The sequence below is a fragment of the Lethenteron reissneri genome, chromosome 29 (assembly GCF_015708825.2).
Source record: "Lethenteron reissneri isolate LAM-NWPU_2019-01 chromosome 29, ASM1570882v1, whole genome shotgun sequence".
NCBI lineage: Eukaryota > Metazoa > Chordata > Hyperoartia > Petromyzontiformes > Petromyzontidae > Lethenteron > Lethenteron reissneri.
The window spans coordinates 11,029,541-11,050,446 of NC_083807.1; the positions used below are offsets into that span (position 1 = coordinate 11,029,541).

General features: G+C 45.1%; 1 protein-coding gene across 1 annotated transcript in view; it reads left to right on the forward strand.

The window, feature by feature from the left end:
* LOC133349238 (phosphatase and actin regulator 1-like) overlaps window positions 1-20,906 on the forward strand; it is a 96,138-nt gene that overhangs the window by 46,137 nt on the left and 29,095 nt on the right. Inside the window, 1 exon segment of the mRNA XM_061562563.1 lies at window positions 11,537-11,701. Within this exon segment, the coding sequence (XP_061418547.1) occupies window positions 11,537-11,701 (165 nt within the window).

Here is a 20,906-nt window from a genome sequence, read left to right on the forward strand (position 1 = left end):
TGTATTTGTAATGGAGAACAGACCAGTTGAAGCTTCGACTCTAGGCAGTGTCTCTCCTGTTGAGGTCTTGAATGGCAGGCGAGTAGGAATTAACCACATATCAGTGACTAGACAAAAGCTGGAAGACATAATGTAGCTTCATATCTACGTAACTATATTTGAATGAATATCTTGACTTAAAGCTTTCGTGATTGCAGGAATTCATACTCTTTGGGTCTTTCGGTAAAGTCGCGTAGGTAGAAAAATAAAAAAAATAAAAATCACGACGTTTCAATCGCAACACAAGCAATCGTCTTCAGGTGAAATAATACAGCAGTTGGACTGCTGAGGCAAGAAAAAATACAGCAGAAATAAATATTTCTTCCTGCCTCAGCAGTCCGCCTGCTATATTTTTTCACCTGAAGACAATTGCTTGTGTTGCGATAGAAACGTCGTGATTTTGCATTATTCTATTATTTTTCTATCCACGTGACTTTACCGAAAGACCCCAAGAGTTTGAATGAATATGTACATGTTTAAGAGCTACACTATGATACTACCGATGTACGTTCGATTGCTCACGATGATGCGCACTTGTGCAATTTGGTATTTCATCATCACCATGTCCTTTATAACCAGGTGAGGGATCGCATAAGCCTGCCCTGGGCTTCCCCTAGGTTGACTCGGCATGGAGAGGTGGTGTAGTCAACATCATTACGGACCAGGGAGATTAAAGGTAGTCGGGCGTATTGTTAACTCCACCTCCTTTTTAAGTGTGGTGCACATCTTAATAGGTGCTCGCTAACATAACTCACCCCAGCATCGTATATGCCTGTACAAATATCAGTTAAAGTCACAGAGTCATTATAGCCAGTGCTCGAACTCACTCTCTGGTGTTGTGAGCTTAAGTCGGCCACTTGCAAGGCCATGCAATTGCTTGTCTCAATTGCCAGTGCATGGAAGTACTGACAATACAAGGCCATGAGCTTTCCAGTCACACTGCCATGTCCCTTGAGGTACCACTAATTGGCCATGGGCGACGCAGATTTATGTCCCGCGTTGACACACAGGACCGCTCGAGGACAAGCAGTAAGGCCCATCTCTGCCCCGTTAGAGGCCACCTTTGAACCCCGGCCTGTGATTAAAGCAGTCTCCACTACTCAATCAATGTACAACTTCCGTGAATGTATTGCTGTGTTTTATTATGCGAGTGACATGGATCATTGCGTGTTGTTTAAATGTATTCCAGTACATTACTGAAGTCATTTAATCAGCATTGTGTTTTGGGCTCTTTGCATTTATTGTATTTGTTTGGCCAACAATGAACCCTGAGTGAAATGGGAAGACGATGGGAAGACGATGCATTCATTTTCAGTAAGATGATAACTGCAGCCACAATGGACCAATTTTGGGATAGATTTTTGTTGCAACGGTTATTATGTGGTAATTATTGTTTTGAATGAAAAGCTAAATTGGAATTAAACAACTGTAAAATTGTCTTTTTTAGCTAGCCTCATGGTAATGGCTGCAGTACGTAATGCCATAGCACACACACTGGCATTGGTTTCGAATGACCAAACCCATGTGCTCATATTATGACCAGTATTGTTTTTTTGTAAATTATTTTTAATTATCCAACCACGGGGGGGGGGGGGGGGGGTGAGCATATGGCCAGTATTGTTAATTTGTAGTTTTTCAAATAATATGTTGTCAGTAATTAAGTAACACGTCTATTATTTGCAGTATGTGACAGATAGCCAAGGTAATAAATGGTTATTTTTCAGCCCTTTGTCCAACCACTGCTACAGGAAGGTCTTCTCATGCAATGTTGGCTATTGGCCTTTTTTTTACGACACTTCACCACAGTAGTCGGGGCAGGTGAGTAAAGAGACGGTGCTGGACCAGTTTAAATGCCACCTGCCACTTACGTTAGCCATCACTGGGATTAAATGCCAGGTCGCCATTTTCATTACGCAGTGTGCCAACTGCTGTACCACAGCTCCCTCCATTAAAGAAGTCATGTCATATGTCAATATAATAACCTATTTTTCTCTGTTATTATGTTGAATATATTGCTTTTAATTATTTAGTGAACAAAAATAGTTATTGACATGATCAAACATTTCGCAAGCCGCTGCTCACCATAGCAAGTCCACATAGGCACAGAGATACAAATAAATGACTAAATAAATTACTGTCTGCACAAACATACACGTGCCATGCATACCCTGCTGTGATAGCGTTGCTGCCTTTCACACAGGCATTTGTGCTGCCAAATGTCTCTTGACAATTGTGTGTTTGAGATTCTCACAAATATACGTAATAATCGCAGGCACGCTCAATCAGCCTTCTCCCCTAGGCCCTCAGCAAGTCTGCATCTCCAACTCCCACAGTAAACGTGTGTGCAGACATGACATGATGTACCGTGAATGCACAGACTTCCATCCTGGCGAACTAAAGTGGCATCGCGTGATCGGCCATGGCTGGGGACCACAGAGAGATGGAGCAACAGAGATACTTGTGACGACCAAGTACAATGTCGCGTATCTCACTCACTGGGGGGGGGGGGGACCCCGAGGTCTTGTCAAATACATGAAGAGGTTAGATATACAAACAGCCGTAGAGAATAACAGTTTCACTTTGCGCAAATAAGTTATTTTTACAAACGTAAAGCGCGAGCTGCCTTAAGCGTGCTTCACGCTACTTTAGGAGGAAACTAATTTATGCGAGATTGCATGACTGGGTGTGAAAAGTGTCAAATTCGTGAGCTTCTATAAACAGCGACAGTTACACCGTGCGCACACTGCATTGGATTGTGGGCGTTTTAATTGTTCGGGCCAGATCTGTGACGGTCGGGCATGCGACCTATTGTTTGTAACGTGAAATCTTGCCCCAGGAATATCGTTGGTTCGCCGAGTATCAAAGAAGGTCTAGCTTTTGGCATCTACACAAAAAAATGTTTCCCCTTAACTGTTGTTGATTGTTGAGAGCTAGCCGAGCAACTGGAATATATGTCGGGTATTCCATTGGAACTCTGCGGAGATAGTCTCTAACCTACTTACTGAACTACCCCTAGAGGCGCGTTTTATTGCAGCACCGTCACGGTGAGATATGAGCAAAATAACTGGGGGTGCGTGCAGTTACTGTTTCTGGCTGTGTAGAGTGTTCTGTGCAATAAATCACCAAGCCTACAACTCACTACCATCTCCGCCACATGCTGCAACGCCGCTGTGTTTTCAGTCGCAGACAAAAGTTGGTGCTTAATTTATTTTAATTTATTATTATTGTATTATTTTACGTAACATATAGTCTCAAATGTTCGTGTTATTTATCGTTAGTAGTTTTTCCCCCCATTATGCTATGGGCTTAATATCATGAGACCATGTAGTCATTCGGATCTGTCGCAGAGCAGCGCAATCCTGTTAGCCATGGAAGCGGATGTCACAGAACTACTTCCATGATCCCTTTGGCTATGTATGGTGCGAAAGAAATTCAACGTAACATACATGAGCTATATAGCTGGCCGTGTGCCGTGACTTCTGCTGGCTATGTCACGTGTGTATATTTATCTGTTCCATAAATCACCGACAAAACAACTGCTATATGCAACAACGCCCTTGTGTTTTCAGTCGTAGACAATCCAGGTGCTTTGCAAAGCACACAGAGTTACCGTGCACCTCCGATCAGCATGGTTGTCTACGTACAGCGTGAAAGAAGTCAAACATACGCACACACAGAGGCGTTACTCGTGCCACCAGCCACCGCTGATGAATAGCACACACACACGCTCACTTGAATCTTCAACCTGTTTTTTGAAGCCTTTGGGAGCAATTCAATGACAATCTCTGTCGAGGTCTTTTCCCACTGTGGCGTGAATTGAAAAAAAAGGACACCTTGTTGCCACGACTCCCAATAGTACAATTGTCGTATAATTATACGATAATTTCATTCATCAATTGACTGCTGGGTGTGAAGATTGTCAGGGTCATTTGACTATACTTCACCGCGCTGGTTGGTGAAGATGGGGTGACTACAACACAACAATGGATTTGACTGTACTGCCCTCTCCTGCCCACAGCTCTGACTACACCTGTTTTGTATGCATTCTGGTCACAACATCCAAGTACTGTCCAGGCTACAACCTGCTTGGCTTCTGAGTTTGATGGGATAGCACACCTTCCTGGTGACTTGTACGTGCGTATGTTGAACTTCTCTCGCACCGTACGTAGCCAACTGTGCTAATCGGAGGTGCGGGATCTTGTTATTCGTGGCGAGCACATCGCAATTAACCCAGTGACCCGAGTTTAATTCCAAGCCACGGTAAATGTCAGCAACGACTAAATATCTGAACAGGTACTGGTCCCCTTCTATTACCAGCCTACGCTGATCACTGTTAAGTATGACTCCCTGCCACAGCCCCCCCCCGCCCCATGACTGACATGGTGTAAGCCAGGCCTTCGTCCAGCAGTGATGTGAAGGAAAAAACTTCATTTAAATACGGCAACATTACTAAAGTTGTTCGGAGCTGCCAGTACTTTATTGCACAGAGTTTAAACAAATGATCTATAGTTTGTTTAAAAATGCAGGGACTCAACCTGCAGGCAGGTGCACTGAACAGGTGCATTCTCTTTCTTAATGTTGCAGCGTTAATAATGGATGAGAACGACACCGAGTCAATCCTTGGGGCCAGTCTTCGAGATTAAAATCGGCTTTTCACCTTCCCATTTTTTTGAAGTTATAAATGACACTGGTACTTTTCGTAGCATGTCATTTGTAGTTATATATTTTACGAGTAACCGTTGACTGGCTACACCAACCTTTCTATTGGCTTCTGTGACGCACTATTTGATTCACAGATGATGGTGATTGTACAGGGTGTCCATGAGGGTGTCTGTCATATATTATTAAAGAGTTATAATTACTGGAGTTCGGTTGATAAAACCACACCAGCTGCCATTTGCCAGGTAGGGACAGTGACTTCACCACAGTACTTGTGCCAGGCTAGGTGCACATTGAGGCCACATGAAATGTCAAAGGTGCGCTAGCAGGATGGTCAAGGAACACACCCAGATGTTATGAGCTAACTGTGTGAGATGACATAGCGGATGCACTACGTGTGCTCCCAACTGTGCCAACTTATTGTGTTTTAGCTGCCTGGCGTTCTGCTCGTTGTTGTGAGCATCACTCCTCCGCCCTCCAGTTTTGCTGGAGTGATTGCGATTTCCTCTAATTTCCAAATTGATACAATTATACAGTAGAAACTTTGGTAGAACTCGGGTCGCCATGTTTGTAGTGAAGTGCTGCCCCCTCACTGCCCCCATTCCCTCCGATGCCAGCTTCATACATAGCACAGATTATCGCAGCAAAAACAGACTCGAAATTTGGCACAGACATTCCGCAAAATTTTCACGGGAATGGATAAATAGTTTGATTTCGCACAATGACGGAAAGTTGTTTGCATATTTGTACGAACTTTTCACCATCGTTAGCTCCTCTCCAAACCCGCCCACTTGGGGCCCATTCTGGCTCTGCACAACGAGTAGCGGCAGAACGAGTGCATTTTTGTCCTGAATCGGCCCCGCGTGAATTGCAAAAATCTGAATTGGGCCAATTTTATGAGAAAACGGCTGCCATTGTGCCAGAATGTTATGGAATGATAGCCAAAATATCTACATGATTTTGGGCCCACAGTGTGCGTGATGCATGCGTGTCCTGTACATTTGTTTAGTTGGTATGTCTCTGCAGGGGAAAACTAATATTGTAGGAAAAGGTTGAGGCAGTGGGTGGGCAGCTGTGAAGCACATTTTTTCCAATTACACATCCTCACACAAGCCAAATCTGTCACACGGCAGGAGGCCGCCAGTTTTCCTATCCTACCTGAATTTGCACAGCCCAGTTCATGTTAAACTTGCAATGCTCACACGCAGCCTTCCACCAAACATCAACTATGGGAACACTGGGGGTCACTTCGTGGATTGACTTGCTTTCAGGAGACTGGGTTTCAGGGCCCGCGGGGTTTGGCACCCAAAGGAATCCCGGATGTGAAGACACAACGGTGGATGTTGTGTTAACCCATCACACGTGTGTCGACGTATCCACCGTTGACTTCCAACTCAAGTGGTGCAGCCTCGGTCGTGTAGTGCTCATTTTACCGTCTCTGGTTTGAAAATCGGTTGAGTCACTCTCTAACTATGCTATGTACGCATACATACATACATATGTTGAACTTCTTTCGCACCGTATGTAGCCAGCCGTGCTAATCAGAGGTGTGGGGGGGGGGGCATGGCCAACAAACTAAACACAAAATTAAGCTCTACAGAAATGACTTTTCAATCTAGATTTACCCTATTTACTTAGAACTCTGCTGCTCTACTGACTGACCGATCGACTTCCAAGTCAATTATATTACAAATAAATAACTATTATTAACAGCCCTTTGCCAATCAACTGCTGGATGAATGCCACTCAACGTCGGCCACAGAGGTTGTTGGACTATATTCATTGTGATGGTTAGTGTGGGTTGGTAAGTGGTCACTAAGTTGATAGCACGGTATGCCCGGGCACTTCACCTCTGCTCACCTGCATCTATTATGTGCACTCACATGTGTACTGTGGTGTGTAACGTTTTCTGTTGAGAAAAAGTCACATCCTTTGAGAAAGTGATGCGTGCATGTGAACAAAAATTGAAACTCACCAATACAAATGCAAGAAAGAAATTCGAGCTTATTTTGGATTATTTTCGATTCTTATAATTTCGTTGGCTGTGCGAAAGGCGCAGAGAGCCAAACCAAGACACGGTAATATGATGGAGGACATAGCGTTTTGTAAAAAAAAAAATAACAGGATGTCTACATTTCAGGAGGGGAAGCGTAACCTTCAATGACAGGCTTACAATGTCAACATGAGTATGAGATGTTATGTTCCGTTGATGCGCGGACATCAAACATTACTGCTAATTCTTTCTGCTGTTCTCCAACAAGTATGAACTTCCAATTCCTCACTTACATTGATAGCCAACATTAATGGTACCGCTCATTAGTAAGGAGTCAGACCTGCCTATGTAGTGAAGCAAAATAAATATATTTTTAAAAGCATGGCATGAAAATGTCTTCGCTGGGGTGCTAGAAACAAATCAAATATGTGGTTCACTTGAGTTCACACTCACCGAAGTGCAAGTAATTGAGGATCTTACATACACACGCTGCACCCTGTGCACCCTGTGTATAATTACAGTCTGTTCCCTTACAATGCGGTTGTTACCTTCCTGAAGAATACCGCGTTATGGAAAAGTCGCGTTTATAATGAATAATCTCCATATATATAAAAGGCAAAGTTGTGATTATGTGTCTGTTCAAAATGTTTAGCGTACTTCCCGACATGCAACAAACTTGAAATTTGCCATGTGGGTACTTTCCAGACTGTACACCATGCAAAAATTATTAAAATACACTTTAGTTTTTTTTGGTGGGGGGGGGGGAGCTCAATAATGCATTGATTTTTTTGCACGGCAAGTGAACTGTGACGTCACATCTGTCACGTGACCCGCGCGTGTGGAAGCGTAACGCCTTGTAGTGTAGTGGTTAGCGCGCTGCGCTACGAACCCGGTGACCCGAGTTCGATTCCCGCTCACGGCCACCACCGGTGACGATTATTTGAACCGGTCCTGGGCCTCCCCTAGGTCGACTCAGCCTCAAACGAGTAATTGGTGTGGTGTGTGAACATCGCCACTAGGGAGACAAAGGCGGCCGGGCAGTGGTGAATCCAAGTCCCGGGCGAAGCCGGGTAGTAAAGCTCGTATATCATATCGGGTAAAGCATAGCCTGCGATAACACGTGATATGTGTATGCTGAACAATGACTGAGGCACATGTTTAGCATCTAGAAGCATCCAGCAGCATCCCGCCATGTGTGATGCTACGCCGAGGCAGCCGTACAAGTCACGCGATGTAGTTCTGTTCATGATAATTGTTTTTTTACCCTTCCATCTGGCAACAAAACTGACACCTTTTTTACACGGAGTCATATTTGCATATACCACAATACATTCAGTCATAATGCAAACAAAAGGCGCACTCGTGCACCTGTGGTCCCCCAGCCGCCTCTTTGGGGGCCCCCCCAGTCGGTACCTCCGGTCACGTGTGCTTTATTGTAACTATCTGCACCTGTTGCTGTAACCACCTTTTCTTCTCCTATTGTAATGTGAGCAAGGATTGTGGGGGGGCGGAGTCTGGGTCACGTGGGGAGTGGGTGGAGTTAGGGTCACGTGGGAGAGAGGATTTAGGGGGAGAACCGGAAGGGGAAAGAGGAGTTGAGACGGAGTGAAACAGGAGGAGGCCACGCTGGGCAGGACGGAGAGAGTGGCGCGGTCGCCACGCGGAGGGAGACGTCGACACCGTCACCCATCGGTGTCAGACGCAGAGAGCTAGCGGCTGTGGGAGGCTAGCTGTGTACAGGGCAGCAGTGAAGCTAGGGAGCGGAGCAGCGGTGTGGCTGCAAGGTGGAGCAGCAGGGAGACTGCATATCGGAGAAGCAGGGAGGCTGCCTATCGGAGCAGCAGGGAGACTGCCTATCGGAGCAGCAGGGAGACTGCCTATCGGAGCAGCCGAGCGGCTGTGGAGAGATCGTCGAGAGGGACGCGGGCCTGAGCGAGGACGCCGTGGTAACGAGATTCTACGAACCCAATAAAGGACAACGGAGATCGACATCTGAGAGAGAGTCCTTTATTACACTATGTCACCACCACTTATGCCTCTGCAGACTTATCACCAGCCAGATTGCACAATTGAACATTTAATTATTTTCTAAATAACAGTGTGAGGCGGAAAACACGTGTAAGTGTACAATACGACATCGCGTAATACGTGTGTGTGTCCATGACTTGAAATTATCTGGTTGAGGGCCAACTTGCGCAGACCTCCAGCATCGACAGGTGGAGATGAACCAGCCAACCCCTCTGTGTGTGTTGCCATCGTCCTCCGTGTCATCTCTGGTTGACACTCGTCCCACTTGTATTTCTTTGTGACAGAGAATCCATAGGCGTCCAATAAGTCTCAGTTAGATCAATGTGGGGGGGGGGGCGGGAAAGAAAGGAAAGGTAAGAAGGAAGAATGGAGATAGTGTTTTTATCAACCGAACCAGCAATTGTATTCCACGGGCAGCGAGGAGAGCGGCTCGATGGGACGAGATCATGGAAGGTTTGGGGCTGTTCAGGCCGATGAACTGGTGCGGGAGCCACGGGCACCAGTGGCACGGATATGATCCTATCTCCTACTGCAACGTACAGTGCCACAATGTGTCGGTTAGCGTATTACATCTCGATATTTTATCCATGATGGAGATTCCTGAGGGTAAGAAGTGTTTGGCTCCTCACAGAATTCCGAGTGCTTCCATTTGGACCTGTGGCACTGAGGGTCATGACCAAGATGCTTGTAGTCCGACTTGTGGCATTGCAGGGTGAAAGTGTAGAATTATATTTCGGTGTGTGGACGACATTGTCATCCGACCTCGGTCAGAAATCGGTCTGAGCAGGGCAGTCGACAAGGACAGCCAAGGTTCTTGTTGGACCATGGCTGGGTACCAAACATCCCCAAGTAACAACTGGAGTCGATCCATATGATCGTGTGGAGTTCCTTACATATCAGAGGATGATCAGGGCCCTTTCCGGGCAGACCAGAATCTCTGAGAAGGATTGTACATATTGTATTCAATTCATCGAATGTTATTGGCGAGGGCCACAATGATGCAGAAAAGAAACGAGTTTTCTTTTGTAAAAACATAACATGGAATAATGAATCTCAGTGGTGTCTCGCCTTTATTAATTTATACAACAACAATAAAAAAAACCCTGGATTGAATCCAGGTCTCTCCCTTGCAAAGCAAGTGATTAAGCAATGGCCATTCATCAAGTAACTGATGCTAATTTTAAATCTCTTGTTTCGCTTGCAGTTTGAAACGTTGCGCTTTGGTGAGTTCCTCCCTCCGGTTAAATTAAGGGGACTGACTCGTATCCCGGCTGTATTCTCAAACCAATGGTAAACACAGGAGACGAATTGATTGCCGTGTCTCCGTCACGACGTGGCACATTGAAAGCTTCTGCCGTGCCGTCTTGCAGCAGACAATGCGTGCGCCAACCAACGCCCGTGTTCCTTTGTTTCCTCGCCGCCACCCCGCTAGACAGACGTGAGCAACATGGACCGCGTTTTTTGGTTAGTAACGGTTTCCACGGCAACCAGAATTTCAACCCTGGAAACAGATTTACTTAATGTGTGCGTTGGCATGTGCCATTTACTCTGGGGGCGTGGGTGTTCATTAGACTCCTCCATTTATAGAACATGTTTGCTTATTTTTTAGCCTAAGCAGCATTGTATTTTATGCGACTATGGTGCTTTCAGATGCATTTTTCACACCGTAATTTGTAATATGCAGTATGCGTACCTGTGCGTGTTATAGCAGTGACCTTGCCTTTCATGCACTGTGCCTGCATCCCAGTGCAGTGTACATTACCATTGAGAATTTTTTTTTTAATCTGGCATGTTCCTCACCTAGAGTGTCAGCTCGGTCTTCAATCTGTACCTGTTGTGGTGCGATCAACATCATTACTGGGGAGACAAATACATCTCGCCGTTGTCATGGCTCCACGACTCTTAATGTAAGTCATTTTGGGCTTAATAGATGCTTGCTATAGAAAGCTATATAGGGATATTTTCATCAGAATTTGGCTCTAATAATAACAATTATTATAACAATTATAGTTATTATAATAATTATTACAATGAGTGCATTTGGAAGGCTGCCACGAAGGCACCGTGTGGTTTTATTAACCATTAAAGAAAAATATGGTCATGATATCGTCTTAACATTTCTCTTTTCTATTGCACAGCCGAGGCGGTGCCGAGTCGGCCAGGCACAGCTTGAGAGCAGTGACGCACTTCGCGCGTGATGTCGGCAGCCTCGCTGACATCCATCGCATGCAATTGATGAGTTGAGACGCATGCAGATGATGCGGCGTGTACTGTGTGACGTCGCAAGCACTGTGAGCTCGGTGTCATTAACCCTGGCCCTGCTTGGCCTCAAGCCCAGAATCGGATGTCATGGTTTGATTCTGGCTTGGCTTAGTCTGTGAGGGCCCTACGCTGGCTTGGCTTGGAAGCGCCAGTGGAAATGAGGTCATCATTTGTAGCTGCTGGGGTTGGCTGTTAGCTGATGATGTTGTGTGCCTGTGTGTGCTGTGCAGCGGAGGTGCTGAGGAGCGGTAGTGTAGTTGCGGTTAGTGTTGCTGCACTACGAACCCGGTGACCAGAGTTCGATTCCCGCTCACGATCAATACCAGTGACGATTATCTGAACCGGTCATGGGCCTCCCCTAGGTCGACTCAGCTTCAAATGAGTACCTCGTGTGGTACGTAAAGATCACCGCTGGGGAGACAAGGCTGTCGGGCGTGGTGTTGTCCAACCACCCCCTCGTGTGTGGTGCCAGCCTTCATAAGCGCTTGCTAACAGCACTCGCCCCCAACAGTCTGTAAATCTATACGGGGGATCTTTTTCTTTGTCTTTTTGCAGCGGAGGAGGTGGCTCGGCTCGCCGCCATGCGCTCCGAGTCCCTGGTCCCCGGCGCGCACACGCCGCCGATCCGCCGACGCAGCAAGTTCGCCACCCTCGGTCGAATCTTCAAGCCCTGGAAGTGGCGCAAACGCAAAAGCGAGAAGTTCAAGCAGACGTCCGCAGGTACTGCGCCCCGGACATCCACTCGCCCAGCCACAGTCTTCATCTTCGCTTTGGCATTTTTTTTTTACCGAGTAAGGCTCACTGAGCTATGTAGCTCTTTGTCAGAAGTGGCCTGGTCACCTCAACGAAGTAGATTGTCACGTGAAAATGTATAGCAGCCAAATACTCTAAACCAGTGTTCTTCATTGTAAGGCCCGCGGGCCACTGGCGGCCCTGGTGGCTTTTAGTGCGGCCTCTGACGTGCGGCCCCCGACAAGACACAAATAGTGAAAACAACCCCTTGCAGTGTGGCGGCCCTCACACTGATGATGTCATTTCAGCGAAAGTCACCCCCCTCTGAAAATGAGTGAAGAACACTGTTCTAAACGCATGTTGATCCTAAATGTGGAGGGAAAAACCGGAGGACCCGAAGAAAAATTCATGCGACCACGGGGAGAACCTTGACTTTGAATGTTCCAGCCAAGGGATTTATTGTATGACACTAAACTTTGCACCACGAATGCATGTAGTAATAAAAAAACGTACATACATATTGGCCCATTTGTTCTGAAGATCCAGCACTTGCATTATTCCCAGCAACATACCCTTTTTGCATGCATTGGCACGTAATGAAGAAATAATAAATTACACTCCCATCGTACTTGTCTCTCTTTGAAGGGTATCAGTATGGTAATTGGAGGACAGGCAGCGAGCGCTGGTGCATGTACAATTGAGTCACGCCTCCTGTCACTGTAAGAGAACACTGCTCAGAAAGGTCACCCAGAGATGAGCCACACTTCCTTGGAACATTCGTTCTCGTAAAAAGGACCACTTTGCAGATTGAATGCCTTGTGCATTATTTTCCCCATACAGAAAATGTAAAACTTTTTGACCTGTTTCCTTTATTTACAAAAAATGCCCCCAATATTTATTACAAAGTAGGAGTATTTCCCCATTGTTTAAGGTCTATTTGGGTGTCATTTATTGGTTAGTCTAGCAGTCTGCGATCCTAGGAACCTAGCCATCCACACCTTGTGAAATTTGTATCTAAACTAAACAATTTTTTATTTTACCAGGCAAGGCCCACTGAGCTATATAGCTCGTTTTGAGAAGCTACCTGGCTATCACAAATGATAGCTCAACGAAGTGGCTTGACATGTGTAAATGTATAGCAGCCAAATACTCTAACACGCGTGTTTCTACATGTGGAGGGTAAAACTAGAAGACCCAGAGAAACATCTATAGATCCACGAGTAGAACATGCAAACATGCAAACTCCACATATGTGCATCAGGGTCGTAATCGGACCAACGACCTCCTGTCTATCAAGCAAGGTCATTAACATCTCGCCACTATTTAATTGTGACCTGGGTTTTGTGGAGGTTTTATTAATGTGTGATTTAAGATGTGAAATTAGAAACCAAGAAGACAATAGCCTACACATGTCAAGGATGCCATCCCAGAGTCTGTGTTATCCACTTCATGACAGACAGCACATTTTGATAAATGTCCTGCTACTCAAATTATTGGGTAGCATCAGCAATCAAACTGTCAACTCCATGTAAAACTGGCTCAGGAGTGAGCACAATGACCTCCAGGCTCTCCCAGCCTCCTGTCCCAAGGCTTGCAGTCACTTGAGAGGGTGATGACAATTTTATTTTTGTTTCTGCCAACATGGGATGTCAATATAGGGTCTCGGCACAGCTGGCTCCAAGCGAAACAAGAAATATATAATGATAATACATCTTTCAAAATTGGATGAGGAATGTAAAACAAATCACGTGGGATTCAAAAGACAAGAGACTTTCATGTGAATTAAATGCGGATTATATAAAATCTCCAAAGCAATACTTAACAGAAAAAAATACAACACTTCAACGTTCTGGCAGTAATGAATGCAAAGACGTATTTCGTGTGGCTAAAAATATACCCCGTGTCCTCAAGGAGCAGACTGCACAGAAGCATGCAGCCGTTTGCCACCCCTGCAGCCACATGACGTAACGTTGAAACCCTTCCATCTCCTCACAGCGCCAGCTTCAAAGCGGTGGCTTTGTGTTGTTTTTGGTTTCCGTGCTAGCAATGCATGCTAAATTCATCTTTGCTGTTCTTTAGGTGTTAAAACTGGCTTAATACTTTACTCTCTTACTCTGGACCATAGAATTAATTAATAGAATTAGCCGGACATCCCAATTGCAGGACCGCTCCTGAAAATCAGTCTTGGGTGAATAACGGGCATGAGTGTATATTTATTATTTTCTGAAGAAGGCGGCAGTATATTGTGTTGTGATGCTCTGTATGAAGCACCAGTGTTAGTCTAAGTGGTCAGGATTATCGTCACACCTAGATGGGGTGGCTGGGTGGTTCTAGTGTAACTGCTGCCTTATGTATTGGTTTTACTGTAATTACTCTTTGTTCTTTCGGTAAAGTCGCGTAGAAAGAAAATCAATTAAATAATAGAATTGCAACACAAGCAGTCATCATCAGGGTAGAACTAAAATTGAGAGAGAGACAAAACACAGACACGGAGACACACAGACAGACACACAAGCAGAGAGAGACAACACAGACAGGCACACAACACGTGTCTGTGTTTTGTCTCTCTCTCAAATTTAGTTCTAACTGATGACGGTTGCTTGTGTTTTAATCGAAACGTCATACACTATTATTTAATTTATTTATTTTCTACGTGACTTTACCGAAAGAACCAAAGAGTGATTCCTGCAGTCACGAAAGCTTCAAATCAAGTTTTTTACTGTAATTGTTTAATTGTTACATTGGGCATATAGACGGAATAGCTGGTCTTGTGATAGTCCTGGGCCATAGTGCTGGCTGCTCTAGTGATAGTATGAGCTCATCCATATTTAGTAGGAATCAAATCCATCTACTTTAGAAAAGAAGTCCAATGTGCCTACCCCGAGCACCACAAGAGCCACAGCACCGGAACATTTCACTAATTAATTCACGTGGAGTGCCATGGCGCGCAGTGGTCTACTTATGCGAGCAGTGCCGCAGGATCGGCGATGTCTTAATCTGGAGGAGTGAACAGCGGGCATTGTGTCCAATGCGTGTAACATGGCTAGGACTAGGCTGGCTTGCCACATCTCGTGCCACACTGCCAATTATGAATTATCGAGCTTTACTACCCGGCTTCGCCCGGGACTTGGATTCACCACGCCCGGCCGCCTTTGTCCCCCCAGTGGCGATGTTCACACACCACACGAGTTACTCGTTTGAAGCTGAGTCGACCTAGGGGAGGCCCAGGACCGGTTCAAATAATCTGTCACTTGTGGTGGCCGTGAGCGGGAATCGAACTCGGGTCGCCGGGTTCGTAGTGCAGCACGCTAACCACTACACTTACCGCTCCCCCCACACGCACGTGCGTCCATAGGTACACATACACGCGCTTGCAGCAGACAAACAACTTTCAGTGTGCGTACGGCAGTAAACGACTCAAATAATAAAGCAATGCTGCGCGAAGAACACCTTAGACCTGCAACACATTTGTATGGCACTTTACTCGCGGAGAGTTGGGGGGGGATGCGTGACATCAGCAGGCAATACTGCGTTATGCTTCCGCATGCGGGTGACGTCACAGCTCACTTTTCGTGAAAAATAAATGCATTATTGCGCCCCCCCCCCCAAATATAAAAGTCTATTTTTTATAATGTTTGCATGGTGTACAGTCTGGAAAGTACCCACATGCCAAATTTCAAGTTTGTTGCATGTCGGGAAGTCTGCTAAACATTTAGAACAGACACACATAATCACAAATTTCCCTTTTATATATGTAGATGAGTTTTATTCGGAGTGACGCTATTGCCCCTATTCTTGATGACGACCGCTTGTGTTGCGATCGATTATTTTTCTTTGAACCTATCTCCGTGACTTTACCGAAAGACCCGAAGTAAATAAAAAGTGAGGTAAAAATGTTTTTGGTATGCATCGATTATATCAGGGGTCGGGAACCTTTTTGACTGGGAGAGCCATAAAAGCCAAATATTTCTAAATATCTTTCATTGAGAGCCATATAGTATTTTTAACGTATAATAAACTAAATACGTCTTACTTTTAATGCGACTTCAGGTCACGGGACCCGTGACCCGTGAAATTTATCTTCAAAACTAATTTTTGTTTACTTTAAAATGACACAGTATTATTAAGCAATATCACAAGTATTTTAAAATCAGTTCCAAACTGATTTTATTTTAATTTTTTAATTTTTATTTTTTTCAACTCAAAATTGTCTGGGAGCCATATGCCGTCACCGGAAGAGCCATATATGGCTCGCGAGCCATAGGTTCCCGACCGCTGGATTATATGATGCTTTCTACCGTGTGTGTTGTCTTCGGAAGTTGTTAATTTAGACTTGCAGGTTGCTTTTTGGGCAAAGTGATTTTCCATACGAGTAAATATACGACTAGTTTTCAGCTGGGTACGTCAGGCATAGCAACACAACTTTACCATACAGGATATCTAATGTTTACGAGAGATATTGTGCCTCCCTCCCCACTACCCCACACCATCCCCTGCTGTCGACGGACAGATGGAGGGATGGACGGAGATACAGGGTTCATGTATAAACACTTTTAACCTCAGTTAGTAAGCATTAAAAACGTATTTTAAGACTACTTACACTGAAAGGCGCTATTATATATTTAAAGCGTTAACGCATTTAAAAACATCCTATGATTAATGTTGTTACTCTGAGAAAAATTGCATCATTTTATATTTAAACGACATCACAAAGGTGTCACCAACTACAAGACGGTCACTTATGATGAACGCACTGCAGGTCTGGATATCCGGAACTGTGCACAGTGTATCGCACGGCAATATTAGACATCACAAGTAACGTTTCAATGACACAAACGCAATCGAGCGGAACCCTGGCACGGTATGCGCGGCTTCTTGCAATCGAGACAGTGACCAATCGACTTAGAAAGGCACAGCACTCAAATGTTTTCATTGTCGCTCCATCCCAACAATTACTTGAAGAAGCTAATTAAGTGAGATCTCTTGTGAAGATTTTTTTTAATTTCCCCAACGGGCGATAGTGTCACTCCGAATAAAGCTCATTAATTCATAATTGGCAGTGTGGCACGAGATGTGGCAAGCCAGCCTAGTCCTAGCCATGTTACACACATTGGACACAATGCCCGCTGTTCACTCCTCCAGATTAAGACATCGCCGATCCTGTGTCACTGCTCGCATAAGTAGACCACTGCGCCATGGCACTCCACGTGAATTAATTAGTGAAATGTTCCGGTGCTGTGGCTCTTGTGGTGCTCGGGGTAGGCACATTGGACTTCTGTTCTAAAGTAGATGGATTTGATTCCTACTAAATATGGTGAAGAAGACCGGAGCATTTACCAATGGATGAGCACATACTATCACTAGAGCAGCCAGCACTATGGCCCAGGACTATCACAAGACCAGCTATTCCGTCTATATGCACAATGTAACTGTATTGACATTGGGGATGTCACTGTGGGGTGCCGGCTCGGGAGAGCCGTGGCGTGCGATGTACTTACTTCGCGGACAGCATCGTGTGTGTTGCTGAGTAAGGCCGGCTCTAGCAGAGCACGGCGTACGATGCACCGTCATCGCGTACACCCCGTAGATGGGTGTAATACCAGCCCTAGCAGGGCTTGGTGTGCGCTGGGATAGCGTAGGCACCACGCATGGCGTGCAGTGGCGGCTCCCACAGGGGGGAGCGGGAGAGTGTCAGCCCAGGGACAGGGTTGCCCCGGGTCATGGCACTCTGGTTGACCTCGGAGGCACGTGAACCGGAGTGTCCACAGAGAGGCCGCCAGGGGGTGATCACGTGTCTGGGGAGAGTTCTAGAGAGGGATCGAGAGGGAGCTGGAACGCTCGCGAAGGTGGGTGGGGCTCAGGGCGGAGCCGGCCCTGACCCGGGAGGATATAAGGTGGGTCCCTGAGAGGGACTGGGGTCGCTACGTTCTACAAGCTGGAAGCTCCACGTCCTATGTCTGAAGAGGCACCAACACGTGGCTGGGATCCGAGGGAGGGTCTGGTCCATCGTAGCTGTAACTCCTGTGTGTAGTGTAGTGAGCTGGGTGGTCACCACCACTACATTTAACACATTGGCTTCTGTGGTGCATTGTGTTTACGCAACTGACGAGAACTGGGACTTTTTAAATACTGGGAAGACTAACATATTCCCAGGACAGCAGCCTCAAAGGGAGGACGTCCTGGGAAAACCAGGATTAACAGCAACCCTGATGCGGGCGTGCTCGCAGCGGCTGTGTCGCTGTGACCCAGTATGCCCCCTCGTGTCCCGACATGGTCGTGTGGAATTTCTCTCCGTCGCTTGAAGCTGAGCTTTCCCGTTCTCGCTCACGGCGCTGGTGAGCCGTCAATGGCCCCTCTGTGCAGCCAAATAGCGGCACTCACTCGCTTGCCCCTGCCTTGCACCCACCACGTCTGACACTCCGCAACACGCATGCCGCTGGCTTGTCGTGGGGCAGCCCAGCGTGCCACGCTTTGTCACTGCAGCCTACCGTGCCATCTAAATGCCAAGCGATGATGATGATGATATGTGCACAACAAGGCCCCCTTTCACTTATTTCCTCATCTGTTGCAGATTATTTTTGCACAGTTGCTGAACACAGAACCAAAGGCCCAAAACGTCGAGTGGACAGCAACAAACAGCATTTGTCATCGTTGTAATGGATAAGAATTAACATTCTAGATTTGAAGCTTTCGTGACTGCAAGGATTCATACTCTTAGGTTTTTTCGGTAAAGTCACGTAGGTAAAAAAAAATACACTTAATGCAGTAAATTTAGCTGTGACGGTCTCACCTGATGACGGAGACTTGTGTTATCTCCGAAACGTCGCGATTTATTATTTTATTTCTATTATTAATTCTTTTATTTTTATTATTTATTTTTATTTTTTATTTTTTACTTACGTGACTTTACCGAAAAAACCTAAGAGTAAGAATTAACATGTTAGATAAATCGAGCAAGGTCAAAATTTAAGGTTATAAGAGCTTTGGGAGAGAGAAAATGGGAAGTCCAGCAAATCACAGTGCACTCTTTTTACGCATTAAAAATTAAATACAATTCTGTTTATCTCACATTTTATAACTTCCAAAAAATGCTTACGGAGAGATTGCCACTGCTAATTCCACTTTTATCATTCTATTTTAACACGTAATTTCAAATCGAAGAATTGGAATTTTTTTCTTACATCTCAACAACGAGAATTTTGACACATTAGGTGGTATTACCATTATACGTAATTCGCACAGGTTTAAATCCTGACTTAAAGCTTTTCTGACTGCAGGAATTAATATTCTTTGGGTCTTTCGGTAAAGTCACAAAGATAGGTTCAAAGAAAATAACAATTAAACTCCTTAAAAATAGTTTTTTTTAATCAACGGTTTTACTAACAACTTCGTTCAACTCACGGTCGAGAAGTACATCAATGATACGGCGCCTGCTCCCACATCAATGCTTACTTGAATTAATTGATTACTTCCGTAACTCGTTCACACAGAGCAGGCGCACCTGAGACACGTGGTACCTGCTTCTTAGGCGAGGCGATTCCAGAGTTTAGGGACCGCAGCGTATTTTACCTACACAAATATATATATATATAAATAATAAGGCGTCCATACAAAATGTAAATTGCTTAAAATGTGTGAATTAATTGTGTCTGTATATATGGATGGCTTCATGAACGAATCTTTGTTGATAGCCAGTGGGTTTTCAAAGTCCCTTCGTCTTAGAGAAATACATTTTGTGTGAGCCCAAAATTCAACCCAGAAGATGTGTACAAACTAAGCAATCATTGGAAGGACGTCATCAATCAGTTTTAAGTCATAACTGGCTGTGATGTTCCCATCCTACCACCTTCCAATGTTAGTTGTTATTTTCGGCTCTCCGATTTTACATTCACAGGTTAAATTTCTCACGCTAACACAGCCACCTTCGTGCGCCGACCTAGTGGTTGCGGCTCAGCAATCCTCCATTAACATTCTAATCTCTCACGTTAACATTCTAATCTCTCACGTTAACATAGCCACCTCAGCGCGCTCGTCGTGGAGGCCGCTCACCAATCTTACATTAACATGCAAATTTTTACCTGGCAGCCTTTTTATTGGTGGAAAACCCACCACCGTGGCGGTCGCTATCCACCACTTCGATTAACATTAGCTGCCCCGTCCATGCTGCTCACATTTGGGCTACGCCCATTTTAAACCTTTGTCAACAGTTTGCCTTTAGAAGCTAACCCCCTTTTCCTGATGACGACTGCAAGTGTTGCGATCAAAACGTCGTAGTTTTTTGTTATTTTCTTTGAACCTATCTACGTGATTTTACCGAAAGACCCAAAGAATATTCACACAGGTTTACGCGGGTTCGGTTTGTGCGATTTCACGTATATGCGGCTAACCTATTTCAAACCAAAATTCGCTCTCTGTGGTTTGAATTCACTCATATGTGGTCGGACGTGGGACAACATTGTACGTGTGTGTACTGTGTATGTACTGTGTGTATGTGTGTGTGTACTGCATGTGCAGTGTGTGTGTAGCGTGTGTGTGTATTGCATGTGCACTGTGTGTGTGTACTGTGTATGTACTACAGTATGTGTGTGGGGGACGAAGGGGGAGTTAGAAGTGGAGGAGGGGGAGAGCGTAGGTGGGTCATTAATTCCATGTTTAAATCCACGCAATATACGATATGCCAATATTAAGTAAAAAAAAAACTAAATTTGGAAATATCCTTCTACTATGACGGTTCCCCATACATGTGACAGTACAGTATTGAATATACCTGAAATCTAAGCTGTACTTTAAAGTATTTTTCTCTGTACACCTCTGAATTATTCCTCCACCGTACCTGGAAGCTAATCTGTACTTTGAAACCTTTTTCTTTATACACCGCTGAATTATCCCTGAAGGCGTTCTCCGAATTATAAGTTTGTGTACATTTTAGACTATCCTGCCTCGAGCTGTTTTTTTAATCGGACTTGACACGTGTACCGTGTTGTGTTCGTGACGCGCATCTGATTTTAAAACGAGACCCTTTAATCTCAGTGGGCTCTCACCCTGTTTCAATAAGATAATGACCCAAAGATTGGTCTCCAAGAATGACAATTTTAAGCCACTGACCATGACAATGTGGCCCATATTTCCTTGGGCTTTAATCTCCTCACAGTGTGAATCATTATTTTTCTTCTGCTGCTCCTAAATGTCTACC